The following is a 16663-nucleotide window of genomic DNA, read 5'->3' as shown; positions in this document are numbered from 1 at the left end:
ATGTTTTGGACACGAAGTCCTTGCTCATGCCTATGTCCTGAATGGTATTACCTGGGTTTTCTTATAGGGTTTTTATGGTTTTATACCTTAAGTTTAAGTTTTTAATCCATCTTGAGTTAATTTTTGTATAAGGTGTAAGGAAGGGACTCAGTTTCAGTTTTCTGCATATGGCTAGCCAGTTTTCCCAACACCATTTATTAAATAGGGAAACCTTTCCCCATTGCTTGTTTTTGTCAGGTTTGTCAAAGATCAGATAATTGTAGACATGTGGTGTTATTTCTGTTCTGTTCCATTGGTCTATATATCTGTTTTAGTACCAGTATCATGCTGTTTTGGTTAGCATGTAGTATAGTTTGAAGTCAGGTAGCATGATGCCTCCAGCTTTGTTCTTTTTGCTTAGGATTGTCTTGGAAATGTGAGCTCTTTTTTTGTTCCGTATGAAATTTAAAGTAGTTTTTTCTAATTCTGTGAAGAAATTCAATGGTAGCTTGATGGGAATAGCATTGAATCTATAAACTGCTTTGGGTAGTTTGGCCATTTTTACTATATTGATTCTTCCTACCCATGAGCATGGAATTTTTTCCATTTGTTTGTGTCCTCTTTTATTTCGTTGAGCAGTGGTTTGTAGTTCTCCTTGTAGAGGTCCTTCACATCCTTTGTAAGTGGTATTCCTAGGTATTTTATTTTCTTTGTAGCAATTGTGAATGGGAGTTCACTCATGATTTGGCTTTCTGTTTGTCTATTACTGGTGTGTAGGAATGCTTGTGATTTTTGCACATTGATTTTGTATCCTGAGACTTGGCTGAAGTTTCTTATCAGCTTAAGGAGATTTGGAACTGAGACAATGGGGTTTTCTAAATATACAATCATGTCATCTGCAAACAGAGACAATTTGACTTCCTCTCTTCCTATTTGAATATCCTTTATTTCTTTCTCTTACCTGGCCAGAATTTCCAATACAAGCAAAAAACAAATAACCCTATTAAAGACACAGACACTTCTCTAAAGAAGACATATGAACAGCCAACAAATACTTTAAAAAATTGCTTAACATCACTGATCAACAGAAATGTGAATCAAAACCACATCTCACACAAGTCAGAATGGCTATTATTTAAAAAGTTTCAAATCAACACTTGCTGTCTAGGCTGCAGAAAAAAAAAAAAAACATAATGTGTGTACATTATTTCTGGAAAGGTAAACTAGCTCCGCCACCATGGAAAGCAGTTTGGAGATTTCTTAAGGAACTTAAAATAAAACTACTATTTGACCCAGCAATCCCAATGTTAGCTATATATCCAAAAGAAAATAAGTTGTTCTACCAAAAGACACCTCCCCTCGTACATTCATCACAGCACTATTCACAATAGCAAAGACATGGAATCAAGCTTGGTGCCCATCAATGATGGACTGGATAAAGAAAATGTGATACATATACACAGTGGAATACTCAGCAGTAAGAAAAAAAATGCAATCATGTTCTTTGAGCAACATGAATGAATCGGGAGGCAATAATCCTAAGTGAATTAACACAGCAACAGAAAACCAAATACCACATGTTCTCACTGATAAGTGGGAATTACGTGTTGGGTACTTATGGACATAGATATGGAAACAATAGACACTGGAGACTACTAGAGGGGTAGGTACAGATATGAGTAAGCGTTGAAAGAATGACTAATATATGCCATACTCACTACCTGAGCGGCAGAATCATCTGTATCCAAACCCTTGGCATCACACAATATAACAGTGTAAAAAATCTGCATACGTACCTGAATCTAAAATAAAAGTTGAAATTATAAAACAAGGAAAAAAAAGAATGCTCATGCACAGATATGCATGTAAAAATGCCAGGGAGGGTTAATTCATAGCAATAATTACTATTTAACCTACTTTACTTGAGGTTAGCAAAGCAATCATTTTTTAAATACTAATTTATGTTCAGTACAGATTGTCCTCAACAAGGCAGTCAGGGCTCCTAAACCGAGTGCAAAGTTCTGATTGTGTAATTATGTACAAGTGTAGGATGAAAGAGAATTGGCAAACATGCTCCTGCTGTGGCTATAGTACCAGACTGAAGTAGGAGTAAAATTGCCCTAGGACTTTCTCTGGTAAAGAAGGTAGACCTATCAATGGGGAAAAAAAATCATAACTAACATTATGTAGAATTTTTTTAATTGTCATGTATATGAATTGAGGGAGAAAAATCATGCTATGGATATTATGAGACCAATCTCCCCAATGAAATAAAATAAAGTACTTGAACAGCTGCCATATTAGCATCTGTTTGTCCATATCATCATCCAGTTAATAGAAAGACATATTTCCCACTCCTCACTCAATATATAGATGGAAGTGGTTTTTACAGTAAATACAATTAGATTTGCAATAAGACAAAAGTAATGATTCAGCACTTGGTTAATGTTAAGTTTAAATGTACATATCATGTTGAGAATTTTCTTTGAACGTGTAACAAAAAAAAGTGCTACTGAGCGAACATTATTGCAATGTAGTAAAGCAGAATGTAAATTCCTTGAGGTCAGCATTCAAGTCTGTTTTCCTCGCAGTGGTGCCCACACACCAAGCATACTGCCTGGCACACAGTAAATGCTCATTAAAGATTTATGAGGTACATGGGCAAGGAAATGTGGTAGACAGCTGATGAAGCTTATCTCCCACTGTTCCCCTAGTTGGATCATCCGTAGTCAATTGATTATGAACCCTGAGGTCCAAGTTCTGCCCTCCCCCTTCACTCTCCCCACAAGTGGGCGGGACAATCCTCTCAGGATTTCAGCACAGGTGGACAGGGGTGGACAGGGAGAGGTAGGGGCACTCAGAGATCCAGCAGGTGCTGCATCATGAGTGCCTCTGTGCTGAGCCCCAGCAGACTCCTGGGTGGTGTCTCCGGGATCCTCCAAGTGGCCTCCCTGCTCATTCTGCTTCTGCTGCTGATCAAAGCAGCTCAGCTCTACCTGCACAGGCAGTGGCTGCTCAAAGCCCTCCAGCAGTTCCCATGCCCTCCCTCCCACTGGCTCTTCGGGCACAAACAGGAGGTAAGGAGGAACTCAGTGGGGGAGTGGGAGGGCAAAGAGGTGTGGGACTCTGAGACCCTGGTCACAAAATCCATAGAGAAAAGCCTTGTTTTGTAACAAATATGAGGCCTCAAAGGAACACCCAGCCTACCTCTCTGGTGTCAGCTTGTCCCAGTCATAAGGAGCTCACTCCTCCCATGAAGCCCATCCTGCTGGTCCTGAGCTCTATCACCCATGCCCTCCTTCTGCAGATATCAAGTGTGTCTTGGCAGTCCTGCACGTGGAGGGCAATTCCTGATTGTCTCCGGACTGATTACCCCATAAGCCTTGGCTTTTCTCAAAGAACAAGGCTTCTAGATGCTCCCTGCCCAGTCACTCAATGCCATCCTCTCTGCCTGGCCCTGCGTTTACCTGGGAGCACAGACACCCCTCTGAGGAATCCGTGGCATGAGGAGTTCATGGTCTGTGAAGAATACAGGCAGGAATTTGAGAAGGTGCCAGACTGCAGGAAAAGAGCTCACTCTGCTGGGGTAGATATCCGAGGCAGAAACCTGCTGGTGTAGGGAACCAACTGGCTAAGTAAGTTTCCCCAAGACTCACAGAATTTCCACAACAGGTGATTTAGGACCTGAAAACCTGACAATTGTGGGTACCCATGATGGGGGCAGCCTGCACAATGTTCTCCAGGTGAGGAGACTAGTGTCTGAGTTGCACGTTGAACAGTGTGTGTTGACCTCCTGGCTCTCCTCCCACACACCCGGACTGTGAGCTCCCTGGATGTGAGCATGTCATCCCCTCCCTGTGCCCCAGCAATCAGCAAAATCCTGGCACACCTTGATGGTCAGCTCAGGTGTGTAGAGCAAGCTTGTCCAACCCATGCCCCATGGGGCTGCATGTAGCTCAGGATGGCTTTGAAGGTAGCCCAACACAAATTCATAAACTTTCTTAAAACATTATGAGGTTATTTTGCAATTTTTTTGAGTTCATCAGCTATCATTAGTGTTAGTGCATTTTATGCATGGCCCAAGACAATTCTTTTTCTTCCAATGTGGCCTAGGAAAGCCAAAAGATTGGACATGCCAGGCGTAGAGGAACAGAGGAAAAAGAGAAAGGAGCAGCAAGAGGGCTAAGGAGGGACACAGCCCATCTCCTGTGCACTACTATCCCTGCACGCGGAGGGGGTGGGTAGGAACTGAGCAAGGTAAGGGGCTGCATGGAGAGGGACTCACCAAGGTGCTATGAATTGAACACACTTAAGTGGAGACAGGGGTTGCAGGGAACTGAGGCCTGTTGTTTCTCAGCAAAGGAGGCAACATAGTTCTCAGCAGAGCAGAACCAATGTGGGGGCCTGACAGTGTTCAAGCCCTATATGGACTGGTCCCAATACCACTCTGCCTTCTTTCCCATTCTCCTCCTTTACCATATGTTACTCACTACCTCACTACCTGCCTATGCGTTTCAACCTCTAGGCCTCTGATCACACTGTGCTTGCTACCTGGAATTATCTTCTCACTCATATCTATCTCTTAAGGCCCAGCACCAAGCTACCTCCTTCAAGAAGGCCTCCTGGGCCTCCCAGTAGTGAAGGGCCAACTCTTTTTTTCTCTGGGCTGTCCTTCTCAAGAGGCCAGAGCAGTGTTAACTTTACTCAGTTATTTTTCTACAGTGTCATTAGTGTGGGCTTCTTCTGGGAGAAACCATCTCAGATTTATCTTTGTAACCCAATAGTCCCTCAATAGATGATGACTCAATGAGTGAGGAAGAGCTGTCTAATGTTCAGTTCTGAGTTAGGTCCCTCTTCCAAGCTTCCCCAGATGCTTGTCCTTCCTTCCATCTCATATCCATTATCCCCTACTGCACAGCCTCTAATCTTCCTTACCCCCCAACTAGACTGAAAATTCCACACAGATAAGGACCACAGCTGTGTCCTAACGCAGTGCCTGAACCACACTGGGCACATAGTTTGTGCGCAGTAAGCATGTGCTGAATGAAGGAGCCTATCCCACAGTAGGGCAAGCTGCCTCAGAGCTGGAGAGTATGATTGCCAGAAGGAGGTGGGCAGACATTAGATACTTATGTGGTAGACAGTTGCTTTGAGTTACTAGAAGCAGTTGAAATAAAGAAGAGTTTGCTACATGGAACATCACTAGGACCCAATGTCTATGAGGGTTCCAGATGAGATTAAAGCAAAGCTGAGTCTTGAAAGCTGAGGAGAGGTGGCTGCTCTGTGGCAGAGGGAAAGGGCATTCAAGGTAGAGAAAAGAGCAAGTGCCAGGGCCCAGAAGAGTGAGCAGGTGTAGCTAGTGTGCGAATCAGCAGCAGTTGTGACATCGGCATTGGAGCTGAAACAAATGGGCGATGATGGAAATGCCAGCAGGGCTGAAGGCAAGAAAAGAGAAGTTAAAGCCAGAAAGCCAAGGGCTTTGGGATCCACATCGAAGAGTTTAGAAAGATGACTGCAGGCAACAGGGAGTTCATAATTCATTGATAAGTGAAAATGAGAATAAGAAACCCAAATCTCAAAAGTATACACTAATACAGCACCATAGGCATATACCCAGACTCCATTCCATAAATCAGTACATATCCAACATATAGAATACTATTATGCACACAATTGTATAGTTAATCTTTTTTTGCTTAGCCATACACATCCCAAATGCTATCTTATTTTCACAAATATTTACCATATATGCTGGGATAATATTGAAAATATAACAAGTATGATTATATAAAATTATTGTGTAATTTAAAATGTTTACATTAATTCATTTTATTCTCTAAATATACTAAATGATTTTACAAATCTACTTATCAAGTGATACAAGTTATGCACATTGCCCATGGAAAACGTTGTATTTATGACTTCCAGAGATTGTACACAACATGAAGACAAAGGCTAACTTAAATTTCTGGTGGCAGTATTGAGTGAGGGCTCATAGCACTTGGCCTAATGTCAAGTCCTGGGGAAAGAGCAAGAATCTGGATCACAGCTGAGGTCATCAGAAACAGATCTAAATCCCTAACCTCTGCTTCATGGCTCCTGTGGTTGTCCTGCCCTTCACTCCTGCTGCAAAGACTAGAAGTAAATGAAAGTGTTCATCTGTCTACCCTTGTTGACAGTTCCAACAGGACCAGGAGCTACAACGGATTCGGAAATGGGTGGAGACATTCCCAACTGCCTGTCCTCTTTGGCTATGGGGAGGCAAAGTTCGTGTCCAGCTCCATGACCCTGACTATATGAAGGTGATTCTGGGGAGATCAGGTGAGATAGAACTCCCATCCCAACTGCAATGTCTCTTCCCTCTTGACACATGCCCCTGGGTCTGTAAAATTCCAGGAGAGAGTGGCTGTTCAAACATCAATATCTGAAACCTCTCCCATGCATCACCAAGCCCACCATGCCCAGGCTGTAGCCAAAAATATTTACTGAATACTGAATGTTTAAAACAATATGTGGGGCTGAATTTTCTATTCTTTTTTCTATTTCTCTATTAAGAAAATTGAGGTTCTCTGAAATGTAAATTGCCCCAGATCTGTAAAACAAATTTCATACTCACATTGACTTGGGTTTTGAAGCTCTAATTGTTGCCTGTCCTGGTCAAGAAGTGACTAGGAAAACATCAATGTAGAAAATCTCATGGCTCTGTATTATTCATTGTCATAGAAGACCTAGCCTATGTGTCTCACCAGTTCACCTTCCTAGCCCTCTGCGTGTTTTCCTGAGGGAACACTGAGTCTGTCTTCCTGAGCTCACACTGACCTTCAGGATAGAAATAGAAGTGGATGGGAGTCAAGTGGGAGATGACATGGGTCAAACTGCCAACTGACAGACACCAAGAACTGATGGCTGCCTCTGAGACTGCCTTGCTTAGTAGCTCCTAGTTTCCTATAAAGCCCTTTCTTACCTTTCAGACCCGAAATCCCAAGATCCCTACAGATTCCTGGCTCCATGGATTGGTATGTGTGCAGACTAGGACTGCAGCCCACTCCCTAGTTAGGTTTGAGTTATTTCTTTGGCTCACAGAGAACAACAGATTAGGGGCCATCCCCAAATCAAGCCTCATTTCCTTCTTCTAACAAGACCCTCACCCCTTCCTAATGCTGGTGCAAACCTTCCTGAGGCTCAGCTTCTTCCATTTCATGTCTCAGTTCTCTCCAGACATCCTTGGCCTCACGTTTATTTTAAATCTGCCCACAACCCTTTTCAACCTTTATCTCACAGCTGTCATAATCACATGGATGTAGCAGTTCAATCAGAAAATTCGCATGCCTGAAACATACCTCCTTTTCCTGCATTTGCCCATGATGTGGCTTCTTCTGGATAGTTCTCTCCCCGAGAAGCCACCTTTCTCCCTCCCAAATTGTCACCAGTCATCCCTAGGTCCGTGCAGCCCCCGACACACACACATACACACATTCATGTTTACCTTAGGGTACGGCTTGCTCCTGTTGAATGGGCAGACATGGTTCCAGCATCGCCGGATGCTGACCCCAGCCTTCCACTATGACATCCTGAAGGCCTATGTGGGGCTCATGGCAGACTCTGTACGAGTGATGCTGGTGAGTCCATGTCTCTGTCCTCTCCCCACACCCACTCACAGCACACACTCTCACGAACTCCATTCTCAACCCTGTGTCCCACAGGCGGCTATAGACATAGACACATGGAACAACACTCTCATGTCATTGCTGTGAGAGTAGAGGGTTCCCCAGAGTTGTATAAAGTAGGAGAACATCAGGTCAGATCCACACTTTGTTCCCCACCATAGGAATAGAGATTCATGGTGAACACAAGGCCCTTCTCCTCCCACTTTGAAACCTTCAGCACAAGGGACTGGAGGAGTATGCAATCTTGTTGGACAGCAGGACTTCCTATGCTGGCTGGCCTGGGCAATGGCAGCCTCAGTGGCAGCATGGACAGGCCAAGATGTCACCCACCCAGGCTCTGGCCTGGGGCCCCAGGTTTCTGCATGGATTTAAGCCACCCTTGGAAGGAAATGAACTCCAGGTCTATGTTCTCAGAGCAATATCTGCCATAGCATCATCTCCGATCAGGACTCTTGATTTCTCACCCAACTGGGCCCAGCAAATTTTGATGAATGGAAAAGAATTGAAGTCCCTGTTTTCTCTACAACAGAGTGCCCATACTAGCCCCTTAAGCTATCTTTGGCACGGAAACTTTCCTACTAGTCCCTCAGAACTAGCTCAGCTCTCAGAACACTGAAGAGTCCCCCATTATTTATCCCAGAACAACAATAACAACAAAATTTTCACAACCATATGTCCTAACTGAAACGCATAATTTAATACTTAATCCATGCTATTGCGAGAGGATCTGTTTAATATTGTATTAAAAGACTTAGGGGTCAGTTTACCAACACTGGCTTCACAGTCCCAGTTTCTACAATGCATCTGCTCTGTAAAGGGAGGAATCCCAACCAAGATATCTGCAAGCTACAGGAAAAAACAAGATATCTGCAGGTACAGGAAAAAGCCAGGCCTTATTAGCAAAGCACTTCTTGGAGATTAAGAAGGTCCATGCCCTCTCCCACCACAGGACAAATGGGAAAAGCTCCTTGACCAGGATTCCCCTCTGGAGGTCTTTCAGCACGTCTCGTTGATGACCCTGGACACCATCATGAAGTGTGCCTTCAGCCACCAGGGCAGCATCCAGGTGGACAGGTCAGTGATAACCCTCCAGTTGCAGGGCCCTTGTTCTTATCAAGTGGAGTGCACATACCTGAGGGCCAGGTGGGGGAGCGTGAAGGCTCACCTCCACACAAAGGAAGAGTCAGTCTCTGACCAAACTCTAATTCCGGTCCAGACCAAACAAAGTCTCAGGAACAGATGCCTAATTCCTAGCACAGGTGGACCCTCGTTGTTCATACCATCTGATAAAGGTCAAAGGATAATAGGGCTGTAAGATAGAAGAAACATTGCCTCAAGGCTGCTTGTCCCCATTATCTGAGGCTGCCTCCTTTCAGACCCCATTCTACTTCCGGGTAATGGGCCCACCCCTACTACGGTCTCTTCTTCATACTCTCCCTCAGGAATTCTCAGTCCTACATCCAGGCCATTAATGACCTGAACAACCTGACTTTTTCCCGTGCGAGGAATGTGTTTCACCAGAATGACACCATCTACAGCCTGATCTCTGCTGGCCGCTGGACACACCGCGCCTGCCAGCTCGCCCATCAGCACACAGGTTCTGTCTCTTCCTCTTGTCTCCCAGCCTTTCCCAGGCATGTGAAAGAACCTGCCTTGACTCCTCAGGCAGAGAAGGCCCCTAGGAACCCTGCAGAAGCCAGATCACACTCAGCCTGGGGAATTCCCTTGCTCAGGGGCTGGGAGCTGATATGTGAGGGGCCAGATTCTGTGCCTTAGTTTATCCATGTCCCCACATGGAGATAACTGCATGAAACCCTGTCCAAACAGCATTGAAACAGAGCCTCCATGAACTGTGCCACTGTGGGGAGGGCTGCCCTGCCTCACACAGTACTAGAACTTCCACCCCGACCCTGCACCCACACTCACATTCATGCTGAGATCTACCAGACACCCACATGGGGGCATTTGGGCAGCTAGGCCTCCTGGGGGCTGCTGATGGTCTCAGCTCTGCCTGGTAACCATTGTTCTGGTACAGACCAAGTGATCCAACTGAGGAAGGCTCAACTACAGAAGGAAGGGGAGCTGGAGAAGGTCAAGAGGAAGAAGCACTTGGATTTCCTGGACATCCTCCTCGTGGCCAAAGTGAGTATGTGTAGGAGAGGCCTGAGTCTTTGCCCAGAAGTACAGAGCATGAGTCTTTGCCCAGAAGTACAGAGCAAGAGACCAGCCCTGCACTTTCACCATGGTCTTCCCAGATGGAGAATGGGAGCATCTTGTCAGACAAGGACCTCCGTGCTGAGGTGGACACGTTCATGTTCGAGGGCCACGACACCACAGCCAGTGGGATCTCCTGGATCCTGTATGCTCTGGCCACACACCCCAAGCATCAGGAGAGGTGCCGGGAAGAGATCCGTGGCCTCCTGGGTGATGGAGCCTCCATCACCTGGTGAGTGAGGGCTCAAAAGATGGGGTTCCCTGCCTTCTCTATAGGGGAAGCCCCTCGACTCCCCAGGCCTTGCTGATGTTCAGGATGGGCTTGTTTCAGGAACCACCTAGACCAGATGCCCTACACCACCATGTGCATTAAGGAGGCACTGAGACTCTACCCACCGGTGCCAGGCATTGGCAGAGAGCTCAGCACTCCCGTCACCTTCCCTGATGGGCGCTCCTTGCCCAAAGGTATGAACTTCCCCCACCCTCTCACCTAAACTCTCCACAGGGACATGTGGAGGGTCAGAAATCCAAGTGTGCTTCAGAGTTCTGCACATCTCTGGGTCTCCCTTTTGTTTTAAAAAAATCAAAAACATATTTTGTATTTAGGATTAAGAATTTAAAATATCTGGCCGACAGCTTGAACCCACCAAAAGCTCAAGAAATAAGTGTTAATCTCTGAATGTGGCCTTGGGTCAGTAACTCTAAAATTCTACTCCTTGAGATGTGCAGGGCTGGAAAGAGAATCAGACAAGGGCAGACAAGGATGTGTTTCTCTCCTCATGGGGTCAGCGCAAAAGAGGCTGATCAGGAATCTCATTTCCCGGGTCAGCTGTTGTCCAGTCTCTGAGGACCCCTCAGGTTGATGGCAGAGAGCAGCTGATGACCAGATCTGGGGCCACCAAGGCGCAACCCCCCCGGTTCTGGTCCCAGTCCTGCCATAACCTAGTCGTGTGAACACAGACAAGACAATAAGTCTCTCTGAGACTCAGGTATCTCCCCTGAAAACTGAGAGCAAAAGAATGTCTTCCTTGGAGCGTTGTTGTATTGAGCGAGTTCATGTATATTCTCCAATGGAACTTGGAGGATATTTGATGAATGTGAAATGTCACTGGACTTACTCTAAAGAGTAATGCTCTGATTCTTTCTTGCTTCTCGTTCCTGCATAAATGGTTCATCGTCTGAACTCACATGCTTTGTCAAGCCTAACCCACCTGCATAATGGCAGAATCATCCCAGTCAAAGTGACAATTTGTGGAAAGTAGGCCTTTTGGGCCTTCTTTTGCCCCTGCTGGCTGAAGTACCAGGACACCCCGGGCGAATGATCGGTCTTCTCTCTGTTTCCAACCTGCACCACAGGTATCACGGTCATGCTCTCCATTTATGGCCTTCACCACAACCCAAAAGTGTGGCCCAACCCAGAGGTATGTGGTCCTTGAGAGGAGGAAGTGGGGTGATCTCTCAAGACCAATACCTTTTCCTGCTTCCACCTCTGGGAGTCCTGTCCCCTCATGAGTGGCAAGTAGGGGCTGGATCCTTACCTATCCTGGCTCTGGTGCTCGCTCTGCAGGTGTTTGACCCTTCCCGTTTTGCACCGGGTTCTGCTCAACACAGCCACGCTTTCCTGCCCTTCTCAGGAGGATCAAGGTGAGACGTCCTGTGTGGTTATTGGGAGAGAGAAATAAGGGAAGTCTCTGGTCAACCCTCTGATCTTTGTGAGCCAGATGTTCATATGTGGCATCTTCAGATGTGCCCTTAAATGTTGGTACTTGTGGGAAAGTCAGGCACCTGGTGTGGGTGTCTCTGTGTACAAAAGGAAGGTGGCATTCCAGAGTACCCCGTGGAGACTTTGTTCCCTCTGCTTCTTCAAATGGGCAGCCTGAATTCACTGTCAGTGCATGTTCCAAACTTCAGTATATTCACGTATTTTCCTACTTTAGGGATATGAATTATGAGAATTAGATATTCTCCAGGAAATTCAACTTCAGCTGTTTGCTTTTCTCAGTTATCATGAATAGTAAACAGTAGATTTCTCTCTCCCCACACATCCTCAATGCTGCACACAACCTTCCCTATTTAATTCACCAGTCTGCCATAGAGATGAATCATTGAAATTTTTGCGTCTGTTTATCATACAGATGACCTGCAAGTCCTACCTTTCAAACCACATAAGGGAGAGGTTAAGGTAGCCCTTTGAAGAAAGTTTTACAACAGTGTGTGTCATATCATACATTTTTCTGTCTTGCCCAATGAAATTTTGACTGCATTATATAGTGTTCACATATTTATGTCTATTTCCCCATTTGGCAAATCTGTACATACCTTGGGATCTTTTTATGCCACAGTCCTGTAATCCACTTAGCACAATATTGGCCAAAAACATAAAAAATGGAGAGTACACTGTCTTGGAGAGAAAAGCCCAATAATTATTATATAACGCACAACATTTCAAGGCTCCTGGTATGTGAAATATAAAACACACTTGAAATAGCTGGTGAGCTGGAGAGGAAAACTCCAGAATGGCTGTGGTGGAAATCATCGTGGCATCAGGAATTGTCCTGTGACATACAAACAGGCAACAACAATACAAATTCTTAGTAGAAACAAAGTTTGTTCAAAGAAATAATTATGTGACTTCTTCAAATGGTGAGTTCACTTACACAGAACAGGCTTTAAGAAAAAGCTTCCTCCCGAAACTCCTTCTCCAGCACTGGTCTGTCTATCTCAGCATGAGAAAGTCTTCCTAAACATTGCCTGCAGATCATGTCGCTGCCACTAGAAAACCGGAGAGCATTCCTAAGCTCCATTTCTATCTCAGAACTGTATTTACTCTCAGTGTATTTCCTTCTATTTTATTCATTTTAAAACTTAAATAGCATCATTCAAATATAAAAGTATTTCTTAAGCCTACCTCTGTGGGTCAAGTCCTGTGCAGCGTGATAAGAAAACAGAGATAAAAGGTACAAAAATGTGTTGTACAGAAATATATCCTGTGCTCCAGACACACATCATTCCGTCATCCATCCTTTCACTCATTCACTCACTGAGTGGCTTGTCGAGTGTCCCTGTCCCTGGCGCTGTCTGAGGCACTGGACTGTGAGCGTTCATGGATAAATCACGAATGCTCCCTGGGGGGCTGGGAGGGAGAGACAGAGCTGGCAGGGAGTGAGAGGCAGCTGGGCTCTGACTTTAGCCTTGAGGATGTGGCAGGCAGAGGTGGAGGGAGGACATTCTCAGCCATCTCCGCATGAACAGGGCTAGGATGTGGGCTGGACAGGTAAAATGTGGGTGAGGCGACAGCCCACAGAGGGCTTGTCTGCCAACTGAGGCATTGGGATGCTGTCCCCACTGTGATGCAGAGCGCGGGAGGGTCTGAGCTGGGCTGTGGCTTCAGTGTGCAGAGAGGGGAAGCAGAAATCCAGAAAGTCCAGGTGAGAAAACTGAAAAAGGGCAAGGAAGGACGTTTCTGGGGTAGAATTAGGAGGCTACAGGGGCTGATGGATGGAGGAGTGAGGTTAGACAGGAACCTGGACCCTGGAGTGGGAGACAGGTGGGGCAACAGCTGAGGGCCACCCACCCAGTTCCCCTCCAGGAAGCCTCCCATTGCCCTTCTGACTCCCTTAATCCACCCATCGGGGGCCCCCTATGAGGATTCAGGTCCCTGTGTGTCCCACTACATGGGAAGCACCTGAGAGTGTGGCCCACCCTCACCCTGCAGGACCTGAACTGACCTCCACACTGAAGAACAAGAAATGTTTGTGGAGGAGTGAACAAACCATTGATTAACTCTTTATCTATTCATGTGATTAGACTCTGCCTTAGAGCCCTGGCCCTGTCTTGATAGAGGGTTTCAGGCCTGCTGAGAGCAGAGGTAGAAGGTGGGAGTTACGAGCTAGCCCAGGAAGTCGGCTCTGTCCAAGGTTTGGGATAGTGTGAAGCCAGGATGGGGTGGAAGTGTCCATGGGCTGTAAGTGTGCAGGGGCTGGACACATGAGGTTGGGCACTGAATGCCCAGCTCAGGGCTGGGGTCAGGGGCCAAAACCTGCTCAGATCAGAATGGAGCCTGAGGCCACTTCTCAATTCATTGTCTCTGCCTGGCCCAGGAACTGCATCGGGAAACAATTTGCCATGAACGAGCTGAAGGTGGCCACGGCCCTGACCCTGCTCCGCTTTGAGCTGCTGCCTGACCCCACCAGGATCCCCATCCCCATGGCACGACTTGTGTTGAAGTCCAAAAATGGAATCCACCTGCGTCTCAGGAGGCTCCCTAACCCTTGTGAGGACAAGGACCAGCTTTGAGGGCCTCCACCTGCCATCCTGTCCTCCTGACCCCCGCTCCTGTCTCCTGTCTGTCTGCCCATATCCTGCTTTCTATCTGCCCACCTTCCCCTCTTCCCACCTGCCTGCTGTCCTGCCTCCTGTCCCGCAGTCTGCCTGTCCTTCTCGCTCACCTTTCTCCAGGCTCCCTACCTGCTTATCTACCTGTCTCCTACCCACCTGTATCTCTTGTTGGGAGAAAAACTTAGTGTTGGGAGAAGCTGAGGCTTCCGCATGTCTGACACTCTTGGAACATGTCGAGGGTCTGGGGTCTAAAACACCTTGTGGCCTTTGGAACACCACGCTGTGTGCTAAAGGGTGGAAGGCTACCCTGATGCACCATAATCTAAGCCCAGGGCATAAAACCCCTCATGACTTGGATAAAATCCAGGGCTCGTGGCTCTGGAATGTGTCTGGACTTGCTGGCTCCTCTCTGCTTCTTCTCCCAGGATCGATTGTATCTTGAGTTAAAAGAACCTGCTCTCCATTATCTCAAGTAGCAGAGCATATGCTAAACCGTCAGTTGTAAATCATGTGCTTAATGCAACGTGCCCTTTCGACCCCCACATTCTCACCAGCTGTTTCTTGGTTCGATCACCAATAAATAGTCTGGGCTTCCAGAGCTCCGAGCCTTCACAGACTCCATGCTTAGCGTTAGCACCCTGGACCCACTTTCTCTCTCAAACTGCCTTTTCTCATTTCTTTGATTCTGCTGGACTTTGTCATCCCCACGACCTGGTGTTGGGTCCGATCACTCCAACATCCCTGAATCTCCACTCACCTCCCAAACTCCTGCCTGCCCTCCAGACTGCCCATACGCCTGTCTCCTTCTTCCTGCCTGCTTGTCTATTTCTGTGTTAGTTTCCTATTGTTGCTGTAATAAACTATCACAATCTCAGTGATTTTAAATAACGGCTTTTTATTCTCTTAAGTTCTGGAGGTCAAAGTCAGATATGGGTTTCACTGGATGAAAACAAGTTCTGGAAAGGGCCAAACCCCCACCCCCAGAAGCCGTCAGGCAGAGCCCTGCCCCTTGGCTTTTCAGCTCCAGAGCTGCCTTTTTTGCATTCTTTGGTACTGTCCCCTCCTTCCTCTTTAAAGCCAATGGCATCTTCAAATCTCTCTCTCTCTCTCTCTCTCTGACTGTCTTCACATCTCTTTCTCTCTTATAAGGACCCTGGTGGTTAGTTACATCAAGCTTATTAAGATAATCAAAGATAATGTCACCACCTCAAGACCCATTACTTACTCAAAAGTCCATTGTGACATATGCAGTCCCACAAGCACAGGTTTCATGAATTAGGATGTGGACAACATGGAGACCCATTGTTCATCCTAGCACAGCCCCTACTTGATTGTTATCTGATGTGTCCATCTAAACCTGTGCTGTATGCTACCCACCTATGTACATGATTGACAGCCAGACAATCCCTCTATCTTCCCTCCTCTCTAGAATAAGGTTTGCAAGCTTGCATGCTTTGTCCAGTTTCACATGGAAGGCGATAGGGTTAGACGAGGAGACACTAAAGCAGGGAGATAAATCCCTACCAAGGAGGGAAAATGGAGATGAGGTATGACCATTGGTGCCAGAACCCTAGCAGGACCTGACTTGACCCATCCCCCTGCACACAGCCTCCTACCATGTCTCCCCTGGTGCCCACACCCTGTCCAGCTCCTGAGGCTCCCATGGTAGCTGAGTTTAGACAAAGGATATTTATCCAGGAGATCAGAGGGAGAAGCTCACACCCATAGGGAATAGACTGCAGGCCTCCATTCCATGATTTAGATTCAAGATGAATCACAGCAAGGCTGAGCTAAGGGCCTGTCTTGCTGTGTTTTGTGTTACTGTAACGGAATACCCAAGGCTGGGTAATTGATCTAGAAAAGAGGTTTATTTGGCTCATGATCTGGTGGCTGAAAAGTTTAAGTTTAGGCAGCTCAATCAGATGAAGGCCTCATGCAGCTTCCACTCCTGGCAGAAAGCAAAAGGGGAGTGGCACATGCTGAGATTGCCTGGTGACAGAGGAAGCATGAGAGAGAGACTAAGGAAGCAAGACTCTGTTTTGATCCCAATGTCTTGGAAACTTGTCCATTCCAGATACAGCAAAAACTCAAGCCCGTGAGGTGGAAGGGGGCACTAATCTCTTCATAAAGGATCTGTCCCCATGATCTAAATATCTCCCACTAGGACCCACCTCCCAACACTACTGTGTTGGGGATGAAGATTTCAGGAGTTTGGTTAGGAACACCCCACATCCCAGCCATAGTGAGGCTGCACTGAGCTGAGCAGGAAAGCCTCAAAGGCCTGGTCTGGCATGAAGGCCTTGTAAACTCAGCTCTCCACTGTCCCAGTGAGGTGTAGAAAGAGACCCCAGCCTAGCAACGTCACCAGGCACCTGTGAACCTCCCTCACATATGGAACCTGCAGGCTTCTCCAGAAGCTCATGGAGTGGGCAGCTATCCAGTCAGGGGTGTTGCCAGCCCAGGCA

At 46.6% G+C, this 16663-nt stretch overlaps 1 protein-coding gene across 2 annotated transcripts; it reads left to right on the top strand.

Moving 5' to 3' along the window:
* Positions 1-2824: 2824 nt before the first annotated feature.
* LOC111548794 (cytochrome P450 4A11-like) lies at positions 2825-15086 on the top strand. Of its 2 annotated transcripts, none has more exons than XM_023221538.3 (12): positions 2825-3056; positions 6159-6300; positions 6951-6995; positions 7471-7598; positions 8596-8720; positions 9089-9243; positions 9682-9788; positions 9902-10092; positions 10192-10325; positions 11217-11281; positions 11428-11504; positions 13961-15086. In XM_023221538.3, exons 1-12 carry the CDS (start codon positions 2862-2864, stop codon positions 14154-14156), a joined length of 1560 nt encoding a protein of 519 aa, XP_023077306.1. In that variant the 5' UTR covers positions 2825-2861; the 3' UTR covers positions 14157-15086. The 2 variants fall into 2 exon arrangements, with proteins under 2 accessions (XP_023077306.1, XP_023077307.1); XM_023221539.3 differs by having other exon boundaries at positions 9185-9243; positions 13961-15072.
* Positions 15087-16663: the final 1577 nt, after the last annotated feature.

The sequence above is a fragment of the Piliocolobus tephrosceles genome, chromosome 1, assembly GCF_002776525.5.
Source record: "Piliocolobus tephrosceles isolate RC106 chromosome 1, ASM277652v3, whole genome shotgun sequence".
In the NCBI taxonomy this organism is placed as follows: Eukaryota; Metazoa; Chordata; class Mammalia; order Primates; family Cercopithecidae; genus Piliocolobus; species Piliocolobus tephrosceles.
This window is presented reverse-complemented; position numbering and strand designations above follow the sequence as displayed.

Bases quoted from the DNA above. Each gene is read 5' to 3' on its own strand.
- LOC111548794 (XM_023221538.3), top strand. From the start codon at position 2,862: ATGAGTGCCTCTGTGCTGAGCCCCAGCAGACTCCTGGGTGGTGTCTCC. The intron at 3,057-6,158 runs GTAAGGAGGAAC...CCTTGTTGACAG, and splicing joins TCTTCGGGCACAAACAGGAG to TTCCAACAGGACCAGGAGCT. The intron at 11,505-13,960 runs GTGAGACGTCCT...TGCCTGGCCCAG, and splicing joins CCCTTCTCAGGAGGATCAAG to GAACTGCATCGGGAAACAAT.